Source organism: Salvia splendens, chromosome 21, assembly GCF_004379255.2.
Source record: "Salvia splendens isolate huo1 chromosome 21, SspV2, whole genome shotgun sequence".
Classification (NCBI taxonomy): Eukaryota; Viridiplantae; Streptophyta; class Magnoliopsida; order Lamiales; family Lamiaceae; genus Salvia; species Salvia splendens.
Window position 1 is genome coordinate 1,144,147 of NC_056052.1, and position 16,973 is coordinate 1,161,119.

Below are 16,973 nucleotides of genomic sequence, written 5' to 3' on the forward strand. Positions count from 1 at the left end.
AAGTGAACCTCAACCAGAAGAATTGGAATAGGATTGCTGCAATGTGGGGTTGACGATCGTTCGAAAGACGAATTTAATGGAGTTTTCTAGCTCATGAGTTAGCTATTGGGTCGATAGATTTGACCTGGATTGTGTTGAAATTAGATTTCAACATAATTCCAACTGCAACAAAATATCAACACATAAGTAATTGTTTGGGCAAAGTCATACCGTAGCCAAATTATTGATACTGTCATTATTTAAAAAAAATGTAAAATTGTAGAGTATATTGTTTTAGGCGCATTTTATGTAAACTAGATAATCAGCAAACTAAAGTCGTCTCTTCATTTCCTTCTCTACGGTTCTGTACAGTTATACCCATGATCGCGCTGCAAAACAAATCAAAAGCTTTCGTTCCGACTTCAACCACCAGATTCTTCAACCGTCTGTTTCTCCTATTTTTCCAAAGTTGAAGAAACAAACTCACCAATTGAGTCCATCACCAATAATCATCTCTCTCGAGGAAATGAGTCGTGCAAAAATATTGATCCTAATTTTAACAATTTCGACAGTTATTATCGAAAGAGCTGAATGCAAGAAGGAATCGGAATCACCGCAGTACACAGTTGTCCACTCAGAATCCGATTTTGAGGTGAGATTCTACCGAGAATCAGCTTGGATGACTGCTCCATCTGATGATATTTCCTTCGAAAAAGCCACCAAGAAAGGCTTCCACAGGTACCTTTTCCCCAATTTTTTGTTCTTTCTATAATCATGATGCATATTATTTTGATTGATTTTGAAGTTGCCCCAATTTGATCTCTTGAATGACCTAATTAGTGTAGCTTTCTTGTTTGTTGGACTAGTTTTAAGAGAAAACCAAATTTTCAAAAGTCAATTATTTTGTTGTTTTTAAATAAACACAAGTAATCACGAATATAAACGAATAAATATAGGAATTATTTGTCCAGTTTGATACCATGTGTATCTAGTATATGGTGATGTCAAGCCATGAATTTCACTATAATTTCGGATGGCAATTTACAAGGAGAGAACAACTGTATATATAGGCAAAATATAGAGGGTCGTAATCCAAGTTGGATCGTTGAGGTTGTCGACCGATTCACTTCCTTTCAGGCTCCATATTCCAACAATTTTGTGTGGTGGAAAGGGAATGAAACACATTCATACTGATGTACAATTGAATATTTAGGGGCCGTTTGGTAACTATGTTACGTCTAGATACGGGATTAGTCTGGGTTTATTTGTGTGGTTGGTAGTTATTTTACCAAACTTAATAGCCCGTGTTTTATATCGAGCCCGCACAAAGCCCACTGAAAATCCTAATGTTTCACTCATATTTATAACTACCCAAAATCCTATATTATTTATCATGGAAGCCTAGTTAATTTTAACAATTTTACCCATCAAAATTTCTAACCCTAAACCAAAATATGTGTTGGTTTTACTTATGTTGTTGTATTGAAAGACGTCATTTTTCTATTAAATTATGTTATGATTTTTGTTGATGTCAATTTGTTGTTCTCACTTTATTTTCATTATATTATATTCTAATTATAATTACGTAATACTTGAAGGCAATTGCTTTTTTAAAAATAAAAATATACGATTTTGTTCAATCCACAAACGCTTTAAACTTCAAAAAATTTGAACGTACAAAATTTGGCACTTGATAAAATATTTTCATACAGAATTTGTCCAAAATAATCAATGCTTATTCATAAAATTTGACCAAAATAATCAATGCTTACAAAAATAGAATATCAAAATAAAATGTTTTTTTTGGTAGAATAAATATACGTTTTTTGATAAGTAAGGAGTTTAGCCTCTTAGAGATGTAACGAAGGCCGGAGAAGCATCAAACTGATTGTTGCATTTGGTTTCTATGTTTTATTCAGATTGTTTCAGTACACAGAAGGTGCAAACTTGAACTTCTCTAGGCTACCAATAACCTACCCGATCCTCACGAGCATAGTCCCGGAAGCCGGCCCCCTTCACTCATCGGCCTACTTTGTGAAGCTCTACCTCCCCACGGAGTTTGAGGCCGACCCTCCCCTTCCCCTGCCCGAGCTCAACCTCCAGCCCGACTGGTGGAGGAGCCGCTGCATTGCTGTGAGGGAATTTTCAGGGTTCGCGAGGGATAGCAACATCGTGAAGGAGGCCGAGAAGCTGGCTCTGAGTTTGAGCAAGTCCGAGTGGGCTAACTCGACTTCTGCGGAGAGTGGCTACGCTTACTCTATCGCACAGTATAGTTCTCATTTTAAGATATTTTCGCGTGTTAATGAAGTCTGGGTGGATGTTGGTGGATCCGAGTTGAATGGATGCAGATCGAGCCTCGTGGCAGCATACTGACACTACAGCCTTGTATATACTGAACGACGGGGTAGTCGTTGCACGGGGATGATGTTCGTCTCGGTCACGAGTTCGCCTAATCCATGATCAGGTTTCTGCTAATTGTTGATGTAAATTATGCGTTTTTCTTCTGCTATGATATCTAAATGTGGATAAAACTACGTTGTGTTGTGTCTTGATTTACATGTTACATTTGATCAGTAGATGTTAGGTGCAGACATGCTGAATCTTGATACAAATAACAACATACGATGAAGCACAACTTAGTTAGTAAAACGCTTCTCGAGTCACCACAGAAGTAAATGAGAATCTATTAACCGGAATTTAATTAATATACTACATAAAATTATGAAATTCAGTTTTCGACACCAAAAAAGTAAAGAGAAGATTAAAAAAAGAAATTAAAGAAAAAAAAAATCATATGGAGACCTGTTTAGTGAGCAGCATCTTCTTCTTCACAGAATTTAATGTACTCCTTGGATCCCATCAAGTTTGCAAGCTCTGAGGGATTGCTTGTTTTCACCTTGATCATCCACCCCTCTTCATATGGGCTTGTGTTAATCTTCATTAACAAAAACACAATATACGTTAGGAAAACGTCGAACCAGATCATACGTTCTCTCTCGTGTTTTAATCTCGTATTTTATTAGTAAGTGCAATAATAAAAAATATGATATGAAAATGTGATAAGATTTTCAGTTACCAGTCCCGGGGACTCAGCTAGCTTGGTGTTGATCTCGACAACCTCACCGGAGATCGGAGAGTTCACATCACTAGTGGCCTTGACACTCTCCACGGCTCCAAAACCGGTGCCTTGTTTCACTTCCTTCCCCGGTTCCGGCAGCTCCACAAACACAAGTTCTCCTAAATGGTCCTAAACAAGATTGAATATTTACTCATGAGAGTTTGGATTTGATTTGCAATGAATAATTTAGGCTTTTTCTCTACAAAAGAATATTAAATATTACTAATTCCTTCAACTAAAAGAGGTATCAACAGCACCTTGTCCCAACATCAAGTGAATTTTTCCTTTTCCCGTATTGCTATTTTTTAGTTACAACTTACAATATACATACACACCCACACTCACGCATGCGTTGTCGGCCCAAGAAGACATTGTACAGTTTCATCAGCATTGTATAGTAGTGAATCTTAATCTTGACTAACAATACATTAGTAACTTTTTTTTTTCTTTATCTCCACCAATGTAAGTAAGTATGTATGTATATGTATATAATGCGCATGAATTCTTCGTTACTGAGATTAAAACACTACGAGATCTAATCTCCCGTTACATAAACCACATGTACTCATTTACCTGGGCATGGTCTGTGATTCCGATGGTGGCCAAGGGGCCATCATGCTTCACCCATTCATGCGAAGAAGCATACTTCAAATCATCCAAAACTGTAAAATCAGTAATAAAACCACCATTCAATCATTCATTCATTCAATCCAAAAAGAATAAAGAATCAATAATATATAGGTTTCTCACCAGTTGAAAAGGCTCTAGAGAGAGAAAAGGCAGGAGATTTGGAAGCACAAGTTGAGAGTCTGAGAGCATTTGCTGTCGAAGAAGCCCACATTCTCAGAGCCATTTTCAGCTTCAGTGTGTGTACTGTGTTTTTCTGCTCAGCCTCTCACTCTGTGTTTTCTGAGTGCAAAAAAGCAAGAAAAGAAGAGGGGTTGCATTATAATAGTCTCTTTGGAGTCTATTATCTTTGATGAATGGTGGAAAATAAGAACCTCATCTTTGGAACTCAGAGTCAGTCACAAGTTGCCTTTGATTTTAAAAAAAAATCATACAATTTGAGGTTATTTGATTAAAATAATGAATTTGTGTTTTATTTTAGAATTTGGTACTATTAGGAGTACTAAATAAAATAAAACAATTAAGTTTTAAATTACACATGACTTCATTAGTTGAGTATAAATTAAAAATTTCGGAATAAAATAAGGATTACATTTGATCCTGTACAAAGATAGGCATATTTTTGTATGCGAGATAATTTATTCGTTGGGTATTCTAGTTTTCTTACTATTACATACATTTTTTGTTGAAATTTTTGTTTTATGAAATGTATTGATTTATGTTATGCATGATGTATTCGATCGGAACAATGAGCCAGCTCGCTAGATTATTATTATATGCATCGATCTAATAAAATCAACTTTAAATAAAACGATAATCCACCTAAAAATCCGACAAGATGACTATTCAGTTATCCAATTATTATATGTTAAATAATAGTACTATATAAATTAGAGACGTACTTTGAAAAACATTAAATTCTCTACACAAAATATTAACCTTAAATTAAAAAACGTATGAAGACAATTTGTGAAGTTCGGTATCTAACTATAAATAATTAATTAATTAATTAACTAACTAATTTAAAATCTACGCAATATCTCCCTATTTTCTCAAACAAATAAAATCAAGAAAAGAAAGGGCCTCGAAGAACCCTAATTTCACAAATTTGACATCGCCCTTTCTATTGACTGTGTAGTCTATCCAATTCTCCCCTCTTTCTGCATATTCTATCCAAGGATCACTCCCAGCTCACAATCGCTCCATTTCACATCACCGCCTCAGAATTTATTGTATTCCCTCTCTCTCCCTCTCTGTTTGCGTGTGTAATTTATACATAGATATACATGGATGCAATCTATATCCACAAATAAGGCGGCGTCGTTTTGTTTAATTCTATAAAAATCAGAACTTTGGATCACGCGTCGCAATTTTTGTAAAATTTTCTGATAATCTGGTGGTACTGAATTTAGGCAAAGGTTGTTTCTCCAATTTAAATTGTTTGCTGATTGACGGGAGAAGGGTGGGCATGTTTTATCCTTCGTTTTGAATAAATTACTTAATACGTTTATGAATTTGGGATCTTTTTGGGTAAGGAAATTATTTCTATTGTTAGATTGTGTTCTAATTTACGAATGCATTGATTGATGTGTATCATATAATGTTGGAGAAAAACATTTATTTATATATTTGGCTTTAATTTCAGGCGTGCTTTTGTCTGTGAGAACATGGGTTTAGTGGGAAATTCTTGCTTGCTTGATGTGTAGATGATGGAATTATCAACATTTCAGCTGCAGGTAAATCTGATTTTTTATTGATTAATGGAAATTGAACCAACATTTTCACTGCTGTCCTTGGAAAGTGTTTCTGGAAGGATAATTTAGTAGTATTTGAATGATTTTGAGATGCATTATTTGTAGAAACTGTTATGTTTATATGTTCGAGATGGTCCTAGATCAACATATGTTTGTCAAGTTGCTATATTGAATGCATTTCAAATCATTGGTGTTTTTGTCTTCATGGTTATAGAGTATTGTCATCCGGATAATATGGTCTGATATAAACCCGATTCAAAATGATGGGACATATTTATCACCTACTTTCCATTTGCTTTATCAACTTTATTGTCATCTGTCCTTATTGTCAATTCTTCTTGGTGGATTTAATCAGGGCTCTTATAGAAGCTTCCCTTGTGTGCCCTCAGTGCGGGACAGAGGGAGCCAACTGCAATACCTTTTGCCCTCAGTCACAGTCCCATGGGTTGGGAGAAAAGATAGACTAATCTCTTTAAAATCCAGATCATGTTCAAGGTTAGAGATTTACTTGTAAAATTTTTAATGAATCTTTAAATGATAACATGTAGATGAACATGTCATTTGAGCAACCATTGGTGGCACCAAATGTTGGTTATCTGTGTTAATACCTTTTAGCCATGCCACTTGCATCATTAGCGAGTTATTTTAGTTGTGATATATGTATTGTGTGGATTTTATCCTGTTATTATATTCGAAGCTTGGCTATGGTGATAAATCCATGTTACTTAATGAATATGATCAGTGTTATAAATCTCATAAGGATCACTCTTGGATCTTCTTCTATTGTGTTAACAAGTTCAATGCTTGATTGTTTTATTTGATTTTTGCCTGTTTTATATGAAACTGATTAAACATCTTGCACAGTAGTGGAGCTTCTTTTGTTCTTGGACCAAAGTCAAAAATATCTAAAATATCAGCTTTCAAAGGCGGCAGTCGACATGATGATCCGGGTGGCAGAGCTAATGACTCGAAGTCACTAAAGAATCCTATTAAAGTTTCTTATTTACAGCATGAGAGTGAAGAATCTTTCGTTGAATCTTCAAAGGTACAGAATGTTGTGCCTTCACCTTATACAGCAGAAGATGAGAGAACAACCAGGTCCTTGGCTATACAAAATCTCTTTAAGAACTGGTTAATGTTACTGCGTACCCCACTAGGAACACAACCAGTGGAGAGAGCTCTCGAAGAACGTTCTGAGGAAACCTCAGAAGAGTCAAATGTTGTGCAAAACAATGAAAGACCTCGAGTTTTTAAGGCAGCTTGGTGCTACTTTCTGAGCTTGAATCCAACAATAAAGATACCATTGTTAATGTTGTAAGTACAATCATTTGTTCTCTCTCTCTCTCTCTCTCTCTCTCTCTCTCTCTCTCTCTCTCTCTCTTTGACTGTTGGAAGTACAGTCATTTATTTTCAGCCCTCTGCGCTTCCTTTTTCTGTAACTAGCAAAGAAAGGCTATTATTTCAATTTGTGCATATTTGTTGCTGAATCTGAGTTTGATGTCGGTGCTTAGAAGTAGGAGGGTTGGCTTATCTATCATATAGATTTTTTTGTCTTGATTTATGATTATAATGTAGCAAGAGTTTCAGAATTACTATTGAGATTTGGTTTTAGAATTTGTTTCTATTGTCATCATAAAGTTTATTTTTCTGTTCTTATGGCCTGCCGTCTGCATTGGGCTTTCTCTATCTGAAATATACCATTTGCTCCTTTATGATGGCAAATTCGGTGTCTCTTGTTGATGACTTTATCTGCATTGTGTTCGCAGCACACCGGTGTACCTTGCAGTTAACCTCATATATGGATCAGAAGTATCTAAAGAATTAACTCCCTTATGGATTCTTGGACCAATAGTTGCTGCTTTCTATGTGAAGATGATCCGAGGAATATGCAGCCTCTACGTGTTCAGCTTCATGCAAACTGTCAGAATAGTCAAGAACCTTCCAGCCTACTACATGGTGGTATACGAGTACCTTTTCCGGGGGAAGCTAAAAGAACCCATGCAAAAATTTATATGGCAACCTCTTGTTGACATAAAAAATATGGACTACAAGGAGGCGATGAAGCGGAAATTGAAAGGTTTCCAAGGGTGGTTGAAGGAGAAATACCTGGATTTTGTTGAATCCATTTGGCCCTATTACTGCAGAACGATAAGGTTTTTGAAGAGGGCGAACCTAATATAGCTCCCACTCCTCGTTATGAGATCCGTCCCTGTGGCTTAGCTCCGTTCCCTGGAGCCCCTATTTGAGTTGGGGCCCTTCCCTCGACAAATTGGAGATGTATAGGCAGGTGGATACTTGTATTCGACATCTCCTTTTCCCCTCTGGCCGCGCATTCTTGGTTAGGTTGTTTTGTGGCAGTATCAGCCTCTGGCTGATATTAATGTTTTTTTCTTCTATAACAAATATCTGGTGATCTGAAATCTGTTTTGAATGCATCTGAGTTTTCTATCAGTAGTTGTAGAGGGATCCCATTATTCATTGACATTTCATATTTTGATAAATTTTGATTCATGTTATGATACATTGTTTGATCTTTTCTTGTGACTCTGATCTTTTTCACTTCGCAAGACTGGTTGAGCTTCAATATTTTCCTGATTCTGATTGATTTGCCTATGTCCTATATCATGAATCTATATTGCATACACAAGACCTAAAGTGTTGGCTAAATTTACACTAATGACTTCCAAAACATAAGAATATTGTACTTTGAAATGGGTGTTGATCTTATAAAGAGATGCATTAAAGTAGATTTTTGCTTTGAAGATTCTAAAAGATATTTCATTCTTACACGAATTAGACTAAAGGCCCAAAATGGTCCCTAACATTTGGCGTTTTTTTTATTTTGGTCCAAAACATTATCTTTTGGATTATTCGGTCCCTCACATTTGAAATCGGAGTCAATTTAGTCCTAAATTGACGGAATTGGTTAAAATTGACGGAATGTCACAGTCAACGCGATTTTAGTTGATTTTGACCAGATTAATAGTTATAACTATGTTTTATTAATGGCTAATACCTAATTAACCTAATTAATCAAAAACTTAAAAATGTAAAATTTAAACATGAAAATAAAAAAAAATCAAAATTTTAGAGGAAAAGCGACGCACAGCACAACGTCATCCGCCTCCTCGTCAGCCACCTCGCCTTCGAAACCATCTCTGAGCACAGCAAATACGCCATCGCCACCAACAAACAATCGATCCACTCGCTTGTAATGGAGAATTCAAACTCTAACCCTAACCATAAAAGCAACGAAACAGAGGAAAAGCATCACGGCGTCGCCGATCACCCCATGGACAATCAAATGCCTAGCCAAATGCACAATATCGTCACCAACACCTTGGCTATGAAATCCACAATGTTGCCGGTGCCGCACAAATCTGCAGCATCTCCGTCTCCGATCAGCCACTCCGACCTCGGGGAAAAAAACGGAAAATCGAATAAACAACAGAGTCACCAGTTCATCAAACAAAACAAAGGCCATGGATTACCAGGATCCAGCATCAGACGCAGAGAATTCGAAGATCCGGCTACTAAAACAGAGATGAAAGCGATGGCAGCCAGAGCCTTACGCTACCTCTGCGCAGGAAACGTATCCGTATGCAAAAGCATAACAGAGTCACGCGCTCTGCTCTGTCTCGCCGTACTCCTAGAAAAGGGGGAAACCGAAGTGAAATACAATTCCGCCATGGCATTGATGGAAATCACCGCTGTGGCCGATCAGGACTCAGATCTGAGGCGGTCGGCGTTCAAGCCGACTACTCCGGCGACGAGAGCGGTGGTGGATCAGTTCCTCCGAATCGTCGAAAAGGCAGATTGCGAGCTCCTAATCCCTAGCATTATGTCAATTGGAAACCTAGCGAGAACGTTCAGAGCAACGGAGATGAGATTCATACCGGCATTGGTGAATCTGCTGGACGACAGGGAGCCGGAGGTGAGCTGCGAGGCGGCGGCGGCGCTGAACAAGTTCGTCGTTCATACTGCTGTGCTATCTAGCGATGCACGTGCCAGATAGTGAGACGTTGGCGCAGGAAGACGTGTTGATAGCGCTGGAGTGGTCGACGAAGTAGCAGCATCTGATGCAGGATGAGGGCATTGTTACGCTCGTTTATGAAGCGAAGAAGAGATTCGACCTTTTTTTATTTTTATTTTTATTATTTTTTATTTTTTTAAAATTAACTTCATATATTTATATCATATATATGAAGGAGGAAATTACAAATCAACTCCTATAACAAGGAGGAAAGACAAATTAAGGAGGAAATTACAAATCAATTCCTATAACAAGGAGGAAAGACAAATTACGCCACCCAGAGTTCGAACTCGAGACCTCCAGGATGGACGCGGTATCCAGCACCCTTTACCGCTAGGCCAAGGGGCTTGGATTCGAGCTTTTTTTTTTTATTTTCATGTTTAAATTTTACATTTTTAAGTTTTTGATTAATTAGGTTAATTAGGTATTAGCCATTAATAAAACATAGTTATAACCATTAATAAAACATAGTTATAACTATTAATCTGGTCAAAATCAACTAAAATCGCGTTGACTGTGACATTCCGTCAATTTTAACCAATTCCGTCAATTTAGGACTAAATTGACTCCGATTTCAAATGTGAGGGACCGAATAATCCAAAAGATAATGTTTTGGACCAAAATAAAAAAACGCCAAATGTTAGGGACCATTTTGGGCCTTTAGTCCACGAATTAAATATTTTATTTAGACCTTTTCATATTGGTTATTAAGTGAAAAATAGACGAAAATGTAACATTAATTTCGATTCATAATGTTTCCTATCCACTCGATAATTTGACCTTCTGATCTATTGAATATGATTTGAATTCTTGACATACTGAATAGATGATTTAAATTTCCAACCTATTTATGATTTTCAACTTGTTTTTTTCCTTCTCTCCCAAATTTGCATCCCATCATTTCTAACCTTAATATGCGACGAAAGAGCTACAAAGAAAAGAATCCCAGAAAAGAACAAAGCAGTCTTTTTTCAGCTTCCCCAAATCAAAAGAATCCCCTCTCAAATTCCCCCAATTCTCACGATTTCTGCTGCCACTCTCAACTGGGTACCCCTAATTCATCTCAGAATGAAATGGGCTTTCTCTAATTTATAGAAATATCGTGTCTTTTTCAGCTTACAAGAGTGTGAGGCAGCGGCGGCAAACACCATTATTTTCTTGTTTATTGAGAAATAGAAATGTCGTTCAAAATCAATTCCTCATTCTCATGTCTGTCTCCGCATCTTTCTTCCCCTTTTCAAAGAGACGGAAAGCAGCTCAATGTACGCAATTTGTTCAGTTATTATTGCATTCTGTTTAATTTGTGAGACTGATTTTTCATTTTTGTTCATTTTTTATGAGAACTGTTATACTTTGGGTTTTGTTAATTTGGCTTGGGATGTAAATAACCTATCAAAATTTGACTTTGGAATTCATATGAATTTAGAGTGGAGCTAATTTATATTATACTCCTATGAAGCATTCTTGTATTCTTGCACCTAATTTCTGAATATATCCCAACTCAATTGGTTATTTAGTTGTTGGAAAAGACATTGTTTTTTCTTGCTGTTTCAAACTTCATTTTCTGATTGAGCTGTGTCGAATTCCAGCTGAGGTGGAGGAAAGGACTGTTGGGAATGCTGAATTTTGATGTTCAAATTTTGAGCAATTGTAAAGGTAGCTTTCATAAACTTAATTACATAACTTGTAATCATCGTAGGAGTTTCTGAATCGATGCATTAATTGGATTTTCGAAATGGTTATTAGCTTTCCACTGTTGTGTTATAGTAGTTGAGCTCACTCGTTGAAGTAGTGAAATGGTTACTTTCGGTTAACATTGAGTCTGAGGGTATACGTTTGATTTGCAAGTTGTTCAGTCGTGCCAGCGTGGAAAGCTAATGCTAAAACAAACCTTGTCGAAGAGGTACAGCATCCTTGCCATCTCCGAAGATCAAGAATCATTCAGTGAGCTTGAAGGAGATGGTTTTGAGCTTGAAGGAGATGGTTTCGAGCTGGAAGGACAGGGCGCTCCTTGTGAAGACAATGGCTCTTTAAATACTTCCTATGATCATACTGAAAGAGCTGTGGGGAAACCGGGATTTATTTCTTTTCATGGAAGCGTGCAGCAGAGAAGAGATGAAGAAGTTATCGTTCCTGGTCCCGTGAAGGATCAAAAGAACATTTTGTGGCTTGTTGGTCCCACTGTCCTTGTTGCATCTTTTGTCTTTCCTTCGCTTTACCTACGCAGAATAATCTCTTCGATATTTGAGGATTCCTTATTAACCGGTAGGTAAAAAATTATTTTATCTGGACAATTCCTTATGCTTGTTTGTTGTTATACTTTTCTTTCTTCCTTAAATTTTCTGCAAATTACTTGAATCGAGTCGGTTTTAAACTTAAATGCAGTTCATTAGAGAGGGGCTAGAATAAGACCACGGATTTTGTTTGAAGATTTTTGGAATGAAATACATAATACGAGCTAATTTCGATATGACACTTCTTGATTCTCAGCTCAAATATTGCAAGACTAGTTATGTGTTCGTTTTACGTGCAAATGTGATTCACTTATCTATGGAGATTGAATCATCACACGGTGGTGGAGTTTTTTGTCGTATCTATTCAGTACTAACTCTTCTTATAGCATCTACACAAAGTTATTTCATAGTACTATATTTTTGTTCATAGTGATTTATAATATTTTTTATGTTTTTGGTTTGCAGACTTTCTAATATTATTCTTTACGGAAGCCATATTCTACTGCGGAACTGCTGTCTTCCTTGTCTTGCTCGACCGTCTGAGGAGACCTAAGGAACCAACCTATGCTGAAACGAGCCAAATTCTTGTTCCTCGTTTTGGAGACCGCATCTCTTCTGTTGCTGTATTGGTTCTTAGTCTTGTGATCCCGACAGTGACTATGGGTTTCGTCTGGCCCTGGACCGGCCCTGCAGCTTCTGCGACTCTGGCTCCGTACCTTGTTGGAATCATTGTTCAGTTCGCGTTTGAGCAGTATGCAAGATATGTCAGCTCACCATCAAGGCCTTCCATTCCTGTCATCTTCCAAGTAAATCATATGAAACTCGAATTCTCCGAATACAAATTCTTAAATTAATATATGTGATAGCACAAGTTCTTTTCCTTTCACTATGAAGGTTTATCGGTTGCACCAACTGAATCGGGCAGCACAGCTGGTGACGGCTCTCTCCTTCACCGTGCAGGGCGCGGAGATGACGCCCCACAACCTGGCCATAAATAGCTCGCTGAGCACACTTCTCAACATCCTGCAGTTCCTTGGCGTCATCTGCATCTGGTCTCTCTCGAGTTTCATCATGAGATATATTGACGTGCCAATGCTCAGCAGGAAGATGGCGGAAAGCTGAACTTCACCACCACACCATTATGTCTTGGTAATATTGGTACTTTGTCACTTCGCATTAACTTAGTCTGATTATGTTCAACAAGTGTAAATTGATAATAAACACTTAGTTTGAAGCTGTTTTCTTGTAAACTGCTCGTCTCTTATAGATCCGTTGCCTAATAGAAGGCTGAGCTAGATGCTCGTCTTCTGCATTTTTTTTTCGTATTCTGTGGGCTTTATCTGTGTTGCATGTAAGTAGTGGTTGCGGAAGGTAGTGGTCGAGTCGGGATTGTTCTGAGTTGCATGCTTTACGTTTCTTAGCTTCGCCTTAGAGACACACCTATAAGTTGCAGCTGGGGAAGTATTGGCCATGTTTACATTCAAACGATCTCTAGTCGAGTTAAGTTGAACTTGATATTTGTATGTCTAGTTGGAACTGTAGATGGACATCTGTCGTATCCACCGTAATCTTGTTGCTCTGGCCGATCTTGTGGACCGGGTAGAAGCATCCATCTTCATCAGCATCCCCGTCTCGGTGACCCCCCAGAACTTGCCAGGTTCGTGGGGTCAATAGTGAGATGGGCTGAATTAATGATTGTGTTACCGAAAATTATGGTCTATACATTTCCCAATGCACAAATCCGTCGGTAAATCCAGCGTTGATTTTGGTGCGCAGGATCGTGTCATAGTCCGTTAGTAGACATTTACCAACGGACTACTTCAAAGGGAATACGATTCCGTCCAAAGAGATCTGGTGATATTTTTTTCATCGAGATATAAAATGGCAAATAGATTAAATGAAAATATGCACCGACGATCTGCCCCCAACCCATACTCCATCATCAATAGCTCTATAATGATTCTGCCATTCTTAAAATAGCAACATAAATTATGGTAAGAGTATAGTGGCGTATCCAGGATTTTTAATATGTGGGTGCCAAAAATAATTATAACGATTTAATGTTTCAAATTTTAGCTAATCCTTTTAGTTCTATTTGTTTTGTTTTCACAATTTTTATGTTTTTTTAAAATATTCTCTTTATTTTTTCATAAAAAACACTTTTGAAAAAATTGAATTATGCACATAGATACTTTGTTAGTTAAGACTATATTATATAAAAGTTAATTGTATCAATTGTTAAGAACAAAGTAAATATCTAATATTAAATATAAATGAATAAAATAAAATCGTTGAGGGGTGTAAGGCTCTTTTGAGAATCGGCATGCATAAGAAGCTCTCCTTTCCCAATCGTCTCTACAAAGACTTTCTTGAGGTATTAGATTAACACAAAAAAGAGATTTTCTATTATAATTAACAAGCTTTGTCAATTTCTAGTCATCCCCCAATTTTAAAAAATTGGTCGATTATATCATAAATTTGATATTCCCTCCCTCCGTCTACGAAAAATAGGACACATTGTGAATGACACGAGTTTTAATGTGGAATTGATAAAGTAAGAGAAAAGGGAAGTGTTAGTGGAATGGGGTCCATATTATTAGTAGTAAGAGAAAATGGAAAAAAGTAATAGAGAAGTAGTGTTAATGGAATGTGCGGTTCATATTAGGAATATTAGTAAGAGAGAAGAGAAAAAAGTAAGAGAGAAATTGTTGAAAACTATCCTTTTTTAAATGTGCTCTATTTTTCATGAACGGAGGGAGTATTTTTCTCACTTGTCCTGTGGCGAAATTTCTAACGTAGTTGACTATATGTATCAAATGATGTCATTTATATAGTTGAACGTTTGTCCGCATAATATTTTTTATTCTCACTTCATACATAATTTCCCAAAACCCGAGATTATGGAATATTGTGAAAAATGTTAAAATGATATAATCGGCTATTTTTTGTAAGTTGCGGGTTGACGAGAAATTGACAAAGCTTGGTGATTTTTCCGGCAATTTGCATCGTGATGGGCACACAGATAACAACTACAAATAGGTTATGCTTCCTCTATCAATGAAAAACAGTCTCATTTCTATACGACATGATTTTAATTTTCAATTGGTAAATTAGGCGAGAGAAAGAGAAAATGGCTGAAATAAGAGAGAGAGTGAAAGTGATGAAATTGCTTTCACAAATATAAACGAGACTAACTTTGGTGGACGTATCAAAATTAAAAAATAAGACTAGTTTATGTGGACGGAGGAAATTATATTATTTGGAAAGCGATACAACTCGACTCCACAGTTTAGGATTCAGATATATATGTGCAATTATATTTTTTCGATTCAGATTGATTTTTTGGATGAATCAATAGAAAATAAGTATTGCATAATCAATGGAAAATTTCATATGAACATGTGTTGTTCAGATTATTTCCCTTTGAAATTGGTTCATTTATGTTAAAGTGTGATGACGACGATTCTTTGGTCTCATTATAGTCTTACTAAGGCTATGTTTACTAATTTCCCAAATAATATGATTCTAACTTAAATTAATTATTTGGTGCAATGGATAGGTGATGTTTGTAAATACAAAGGAAAGGGCCGAGCTGCTTGAGGGTCGAGCTGCTTCTTGATAAAGATGCAAAGATGACAGTCATGAAATCCATTTTCCATTAATAAAAGGTGATTACTCTTTCAAAAATGGTTCAACTGAAAGTATTGTGGCTAAGAAAATTGTTGATTTAGATCAGCCCCCATAAAAAGCATGTTAGATTTTTTTGTAATAACAAGAAGGGGTTCCGATTGATCTATATGTCTTAATATTCGTTTTAACATGATCGAACAAATACATGTAGCGTCTAAAATTTAAACGGTTGGCAAAATTTGAATTATGTTCTTCGACAGTAATTTCCTCTATGATGGATTGGCTTATTGTGGAATAATATTTCAAACCAATGAGAAATAAACTTATAATAAAATAAATATTAAGATTATATATGAAGGATAGTAAGGATTATTTTATTTTGTTTTTTTATTGTTGGGGCTTTGGACATTTTTGTTTGTTCGTTTGCCATAATACTTATAGCAATATTCTTTGATTTAAGCATACAAGTTGCATACTCAAGGTGTCAATAATTGTACCTTCTCCTTTGGAAGTTACAACTTATTTATCATTCCTTGGTTTATTTTGTAGTGATAAGTCAATCTCAATTATTCTCTTCAATACATTCTCAAATTTAAATTTGAGAGTTAGGTATTAATCCTGTGTTTGCATTCTGTTTGTTTTACTATGGATTGGAACATTTGGTAACAAGACACTATTATTAGGTGGAGACAACAAAAAATTATCTTGGATGATGTTAATTGTTGGACCAGAGACTATTTAATTTAATACTTTTTTTCACCCTCTTATTACATTGGTTACAAACTAATGGAGTGTTTCATAAAGTTGAGATTCGAGTCGAGCATGCGTATAGGCGCTTCTTGAGCATGTACCGGCGTGCTCTACCGCAAAAGCACAACGTTATTGTGCTCTCACACCGCAACATGTAAGAGCACAACATTTGTTGCATTTGTCCAACTAAATTGGGTTACTAGTACTCCCTCTGTCCGCGAATAAGAGTCCCGTTTTTCCATTTCGATCCGTCTGCGAATAGGAGTCCCTGTTCACTTTACTATAAATGGTATATAGGCGTCACATTCGACTAACTCATGTTATAACTTTTTCTCACCCACTTTTCTTAACATTTCTTAAAATTCGTGCTGAAAAGAAATGAGATACCTATTTGCGGACGGAGGGAGTATGTCCTAATGTTTAGGGTGTTTTAGAAAATGTCCCCAACTTACTTCTTCACTTTAAAAACTCTAGTTTGAGAAAAGTTTGATATATGTCTCGCTTAATATAATATGACGATGGAACAATAAGTCAACTCGCCAAATTCTTAGGTGTACTAAATTTAAATTGGAGTGGATTTTTTAATTCTTCATGTTTGAATTCTCTAATTTCAGCGTTTTCCAAAATTTCTCCATATAAACAGAACTTTTTCTAAAGATGAAAGATTTTGTTTTGTTGAACTCTTTTTTTTTCATGGAGTGCTTTACAACTCCAAAATAATAAATGGTAAAATAGAAGAAGAAAAAAAGAAGGATAAAGTGATTTAATTCAGCTTTCACCTATGAATCTATGATGACATATATCCAATAAGTTGAAAATATAGTGAGGGGAAATAAATAAAGTTATAA

General features: G+C 36.3%; 4 protein-coding genes and 1 pseudogene across 6 annotated transcripts; 4 read left to right on the top strand and 1 right to left on the bottom strand.

The window, feature by feature from the left end:
• The first annotated feature begins 306 nt into the window (after nt 1-306).
• On the top strand, nt 307-2,568 carry LOC121783863 (heme-binding protein 2-like). The gene is made up of 2 exons (XM_042182040.1): nt 307-717; nt 1,899-2,568. Exons 1-2 carry the CDS (start codon nt 506-508, stop codon nt 2,350-2,352), a joined length of 666 nt encoding a protein of 221 aa, XP_042037974.1. The 5' UTR covers nt 307-505; the 3' UTR covers nt 2,353-2,568.
• A 79-nt stretch (nt 2,569-2,647) lies between these two features.
• On the bottom strand, nt 2,648-4,040 carry LOC121783864 (glycine cleavage system H protein, mitochondrial-like). Its single transcript, XM_042182041.1, has 4 exons — nt 3,848-4,040; nt 3,671-3,759; nt 3,056-3,226; nt 2,648-2,914 (listed from the first exon to the last, which is right to left on the bottom strand). The coding sequence occupies exons 1-4, from the start codon at nt 3,948-3,950 to the stop codon at nt 2,786-2,788; spliced, it is 492 nt and encodes a 163-aa protein (XP_042037975.1). The 5' UTR covers nt 3,951-4,040; the 3' UTR covers nt 2,648-2,785.
• Nucleotides 4,041-4,783: 743 nt separating this feature from the next.
• On the top strand, nt 4,784-7,994 carry LOC121785150. 2 transcript variants are annotated; one of them, XM_042183523.1, is made up of 5 exons: nt 4,784-4,956; nt 5,370-5,460; nt 5,834-5,973; nt 6,346-6,792; nt 7,245-7,994. In XM_042183523.1, exons 2-5 carry the CDS (start codon nt 5,431-5,433, stop codon nt 7,657-7,659), a joined length of 1,032 nt encoding a protein of 343 aa, XP_042039457.1. In that variant the 5' UTR covers nt 4,784-4,956; nt 5,370-5,430; the 3' UTR covers nt 7,660-7,994. The 2 variants fall into 2 exon arrangements, with proteins under 2 accessions (XP_042039457.1, XP_042039456.1); XM_042183522.1 differs by having other exon boundaries at nt 4,786-4,956; nt 6,343-6,792.
• Nucleotides 7,995-8,189: 195 nt separating this feature from the next.
• LOC121785246 lies at nt 8,190-9,611 on the top strand (annotated as a pseudogene).
• Nucleotides 9,612-10,355: 744 nt separating this feature from the next.
• Nucleotides 10,356-13,070, top strand: LOC121785438. Of its 2 annotated transcripts, none has more exons than XM_042183861.1 (5): nt 10,356-10,773; nt 11,101-11,167; nt 11,360-11,776; nt 12,211-12,551; nt 12,640-13,070. In XM_042183861.1, the coding sequence occupies exons 1-5, from the start codon at nt 10,690-10,692 to the stop codon at nt 12,865-12,867; spliced, it is 1,137 nt and encodes a 378-aa protein (XP_042039795.1). In that variant the 5' UTR covers nt 10,356-10,689; the 3' UTR covers nt 12,868-13,070. The 2 variants fall into 2 exon arrangements, with proteins under 2 accessions (XP_042039795.1, XP_042039796.1); XM_042183862.1 differs by having other exon boundaries at nt 10,720-10,773; nt 11,368-11,776.
• The last annotated feature ends 3,903 nt before the right edge of the window (nt 13,071-16,973 follow it).

What these genes read in the sequence shown, in the direction of transcription:
- LOC121783863 (XM_042182040.1), top strand. Translation starts at nt 506, where the DNA reads ATGAGTCGTGCAAAAATATTGATCCTAATTTTAACAATTTCGACAGTT. An exon ending in ACCAAGAAAGGCTTCCACAG is followed by an intron (nt 718 to 1,898) that starts GTACCTTTTCCC and finishes TGTTTTATTCAG; the next exon opens with ATTGTTTCAGTACACAGAAG.
- LOC121783864 (XM_042182041.1), bottom strand. Translation starts at nt 3,950, where the DNA reads ATGGCTCTGAGAATGTGGGCTTCTTCGACAGCAAATGCTCTCAGACTC. An exon ending in CTCTAGAGCCTTTTCAACTG is followed by an intron (nt 3,760 to 3,847) that starts GTGAGAAACCTA and finishes CTGATTTTACAG; the next exon opens with TTTTGGATGATTTGAAGTAT. An exon ending in TAGCTGAGTCCCCGGGACTG is followed by an intron (nt 2,915 to 3,055) that starts GTAACTGAAAAT and finishes TTGTTAATGAAG; the next exon opens with ATTAACACAAGCCCATATGA.
- LOC121785150 (XM_042183522.1), top strand. Translation starts at nt 5,431, where the DNA reads ATGATGGAATTATCAACATTTCAGCTGCAG. An exon ending in TATCAACATTTCAGCTGCAG is followed by an intron (nt 5,461 to 5,833) that starts GTAAATCTGATT and finishes GGATTTAATCAG; the next exon opens with GGCTCTTATAGAAGCTTCCC. An exon ending in AAGATACCATTGTTAATGTT is followed by an intron (nt 6,793 to 7,244) that starts GTAAGTACAATC and finishes TTGTGTTCGCAG; the next exon opens with CACACCGGTGTACCTTGCAG.
- LOC121785438 (XM_042183861.1), top strand. Translation starts at nt 10,690, where the DNA reads ATGTCGTTCAAAATCAATTCCTCATTCTCATGTCTGTCTCCGCATCTT. An exon ending in AATTTTGAGCAATTGTAAAG is followed by an intron (nt 11,168 to 11,359) that starts GTAGCTTTCATA and finishes TTGATTTGCAAG; the next exon opens with TTGTTCAGTCGTGCCAGCGT. An exon ending in CCATTCCTGTCATCTTCCAA is followed by an intron (nt 12,552 to 12,639) that starts GTAAATCATATG and finishes TTCACTATGAAG; the next exon opens with GTTTATCGGTTGCACCAACT.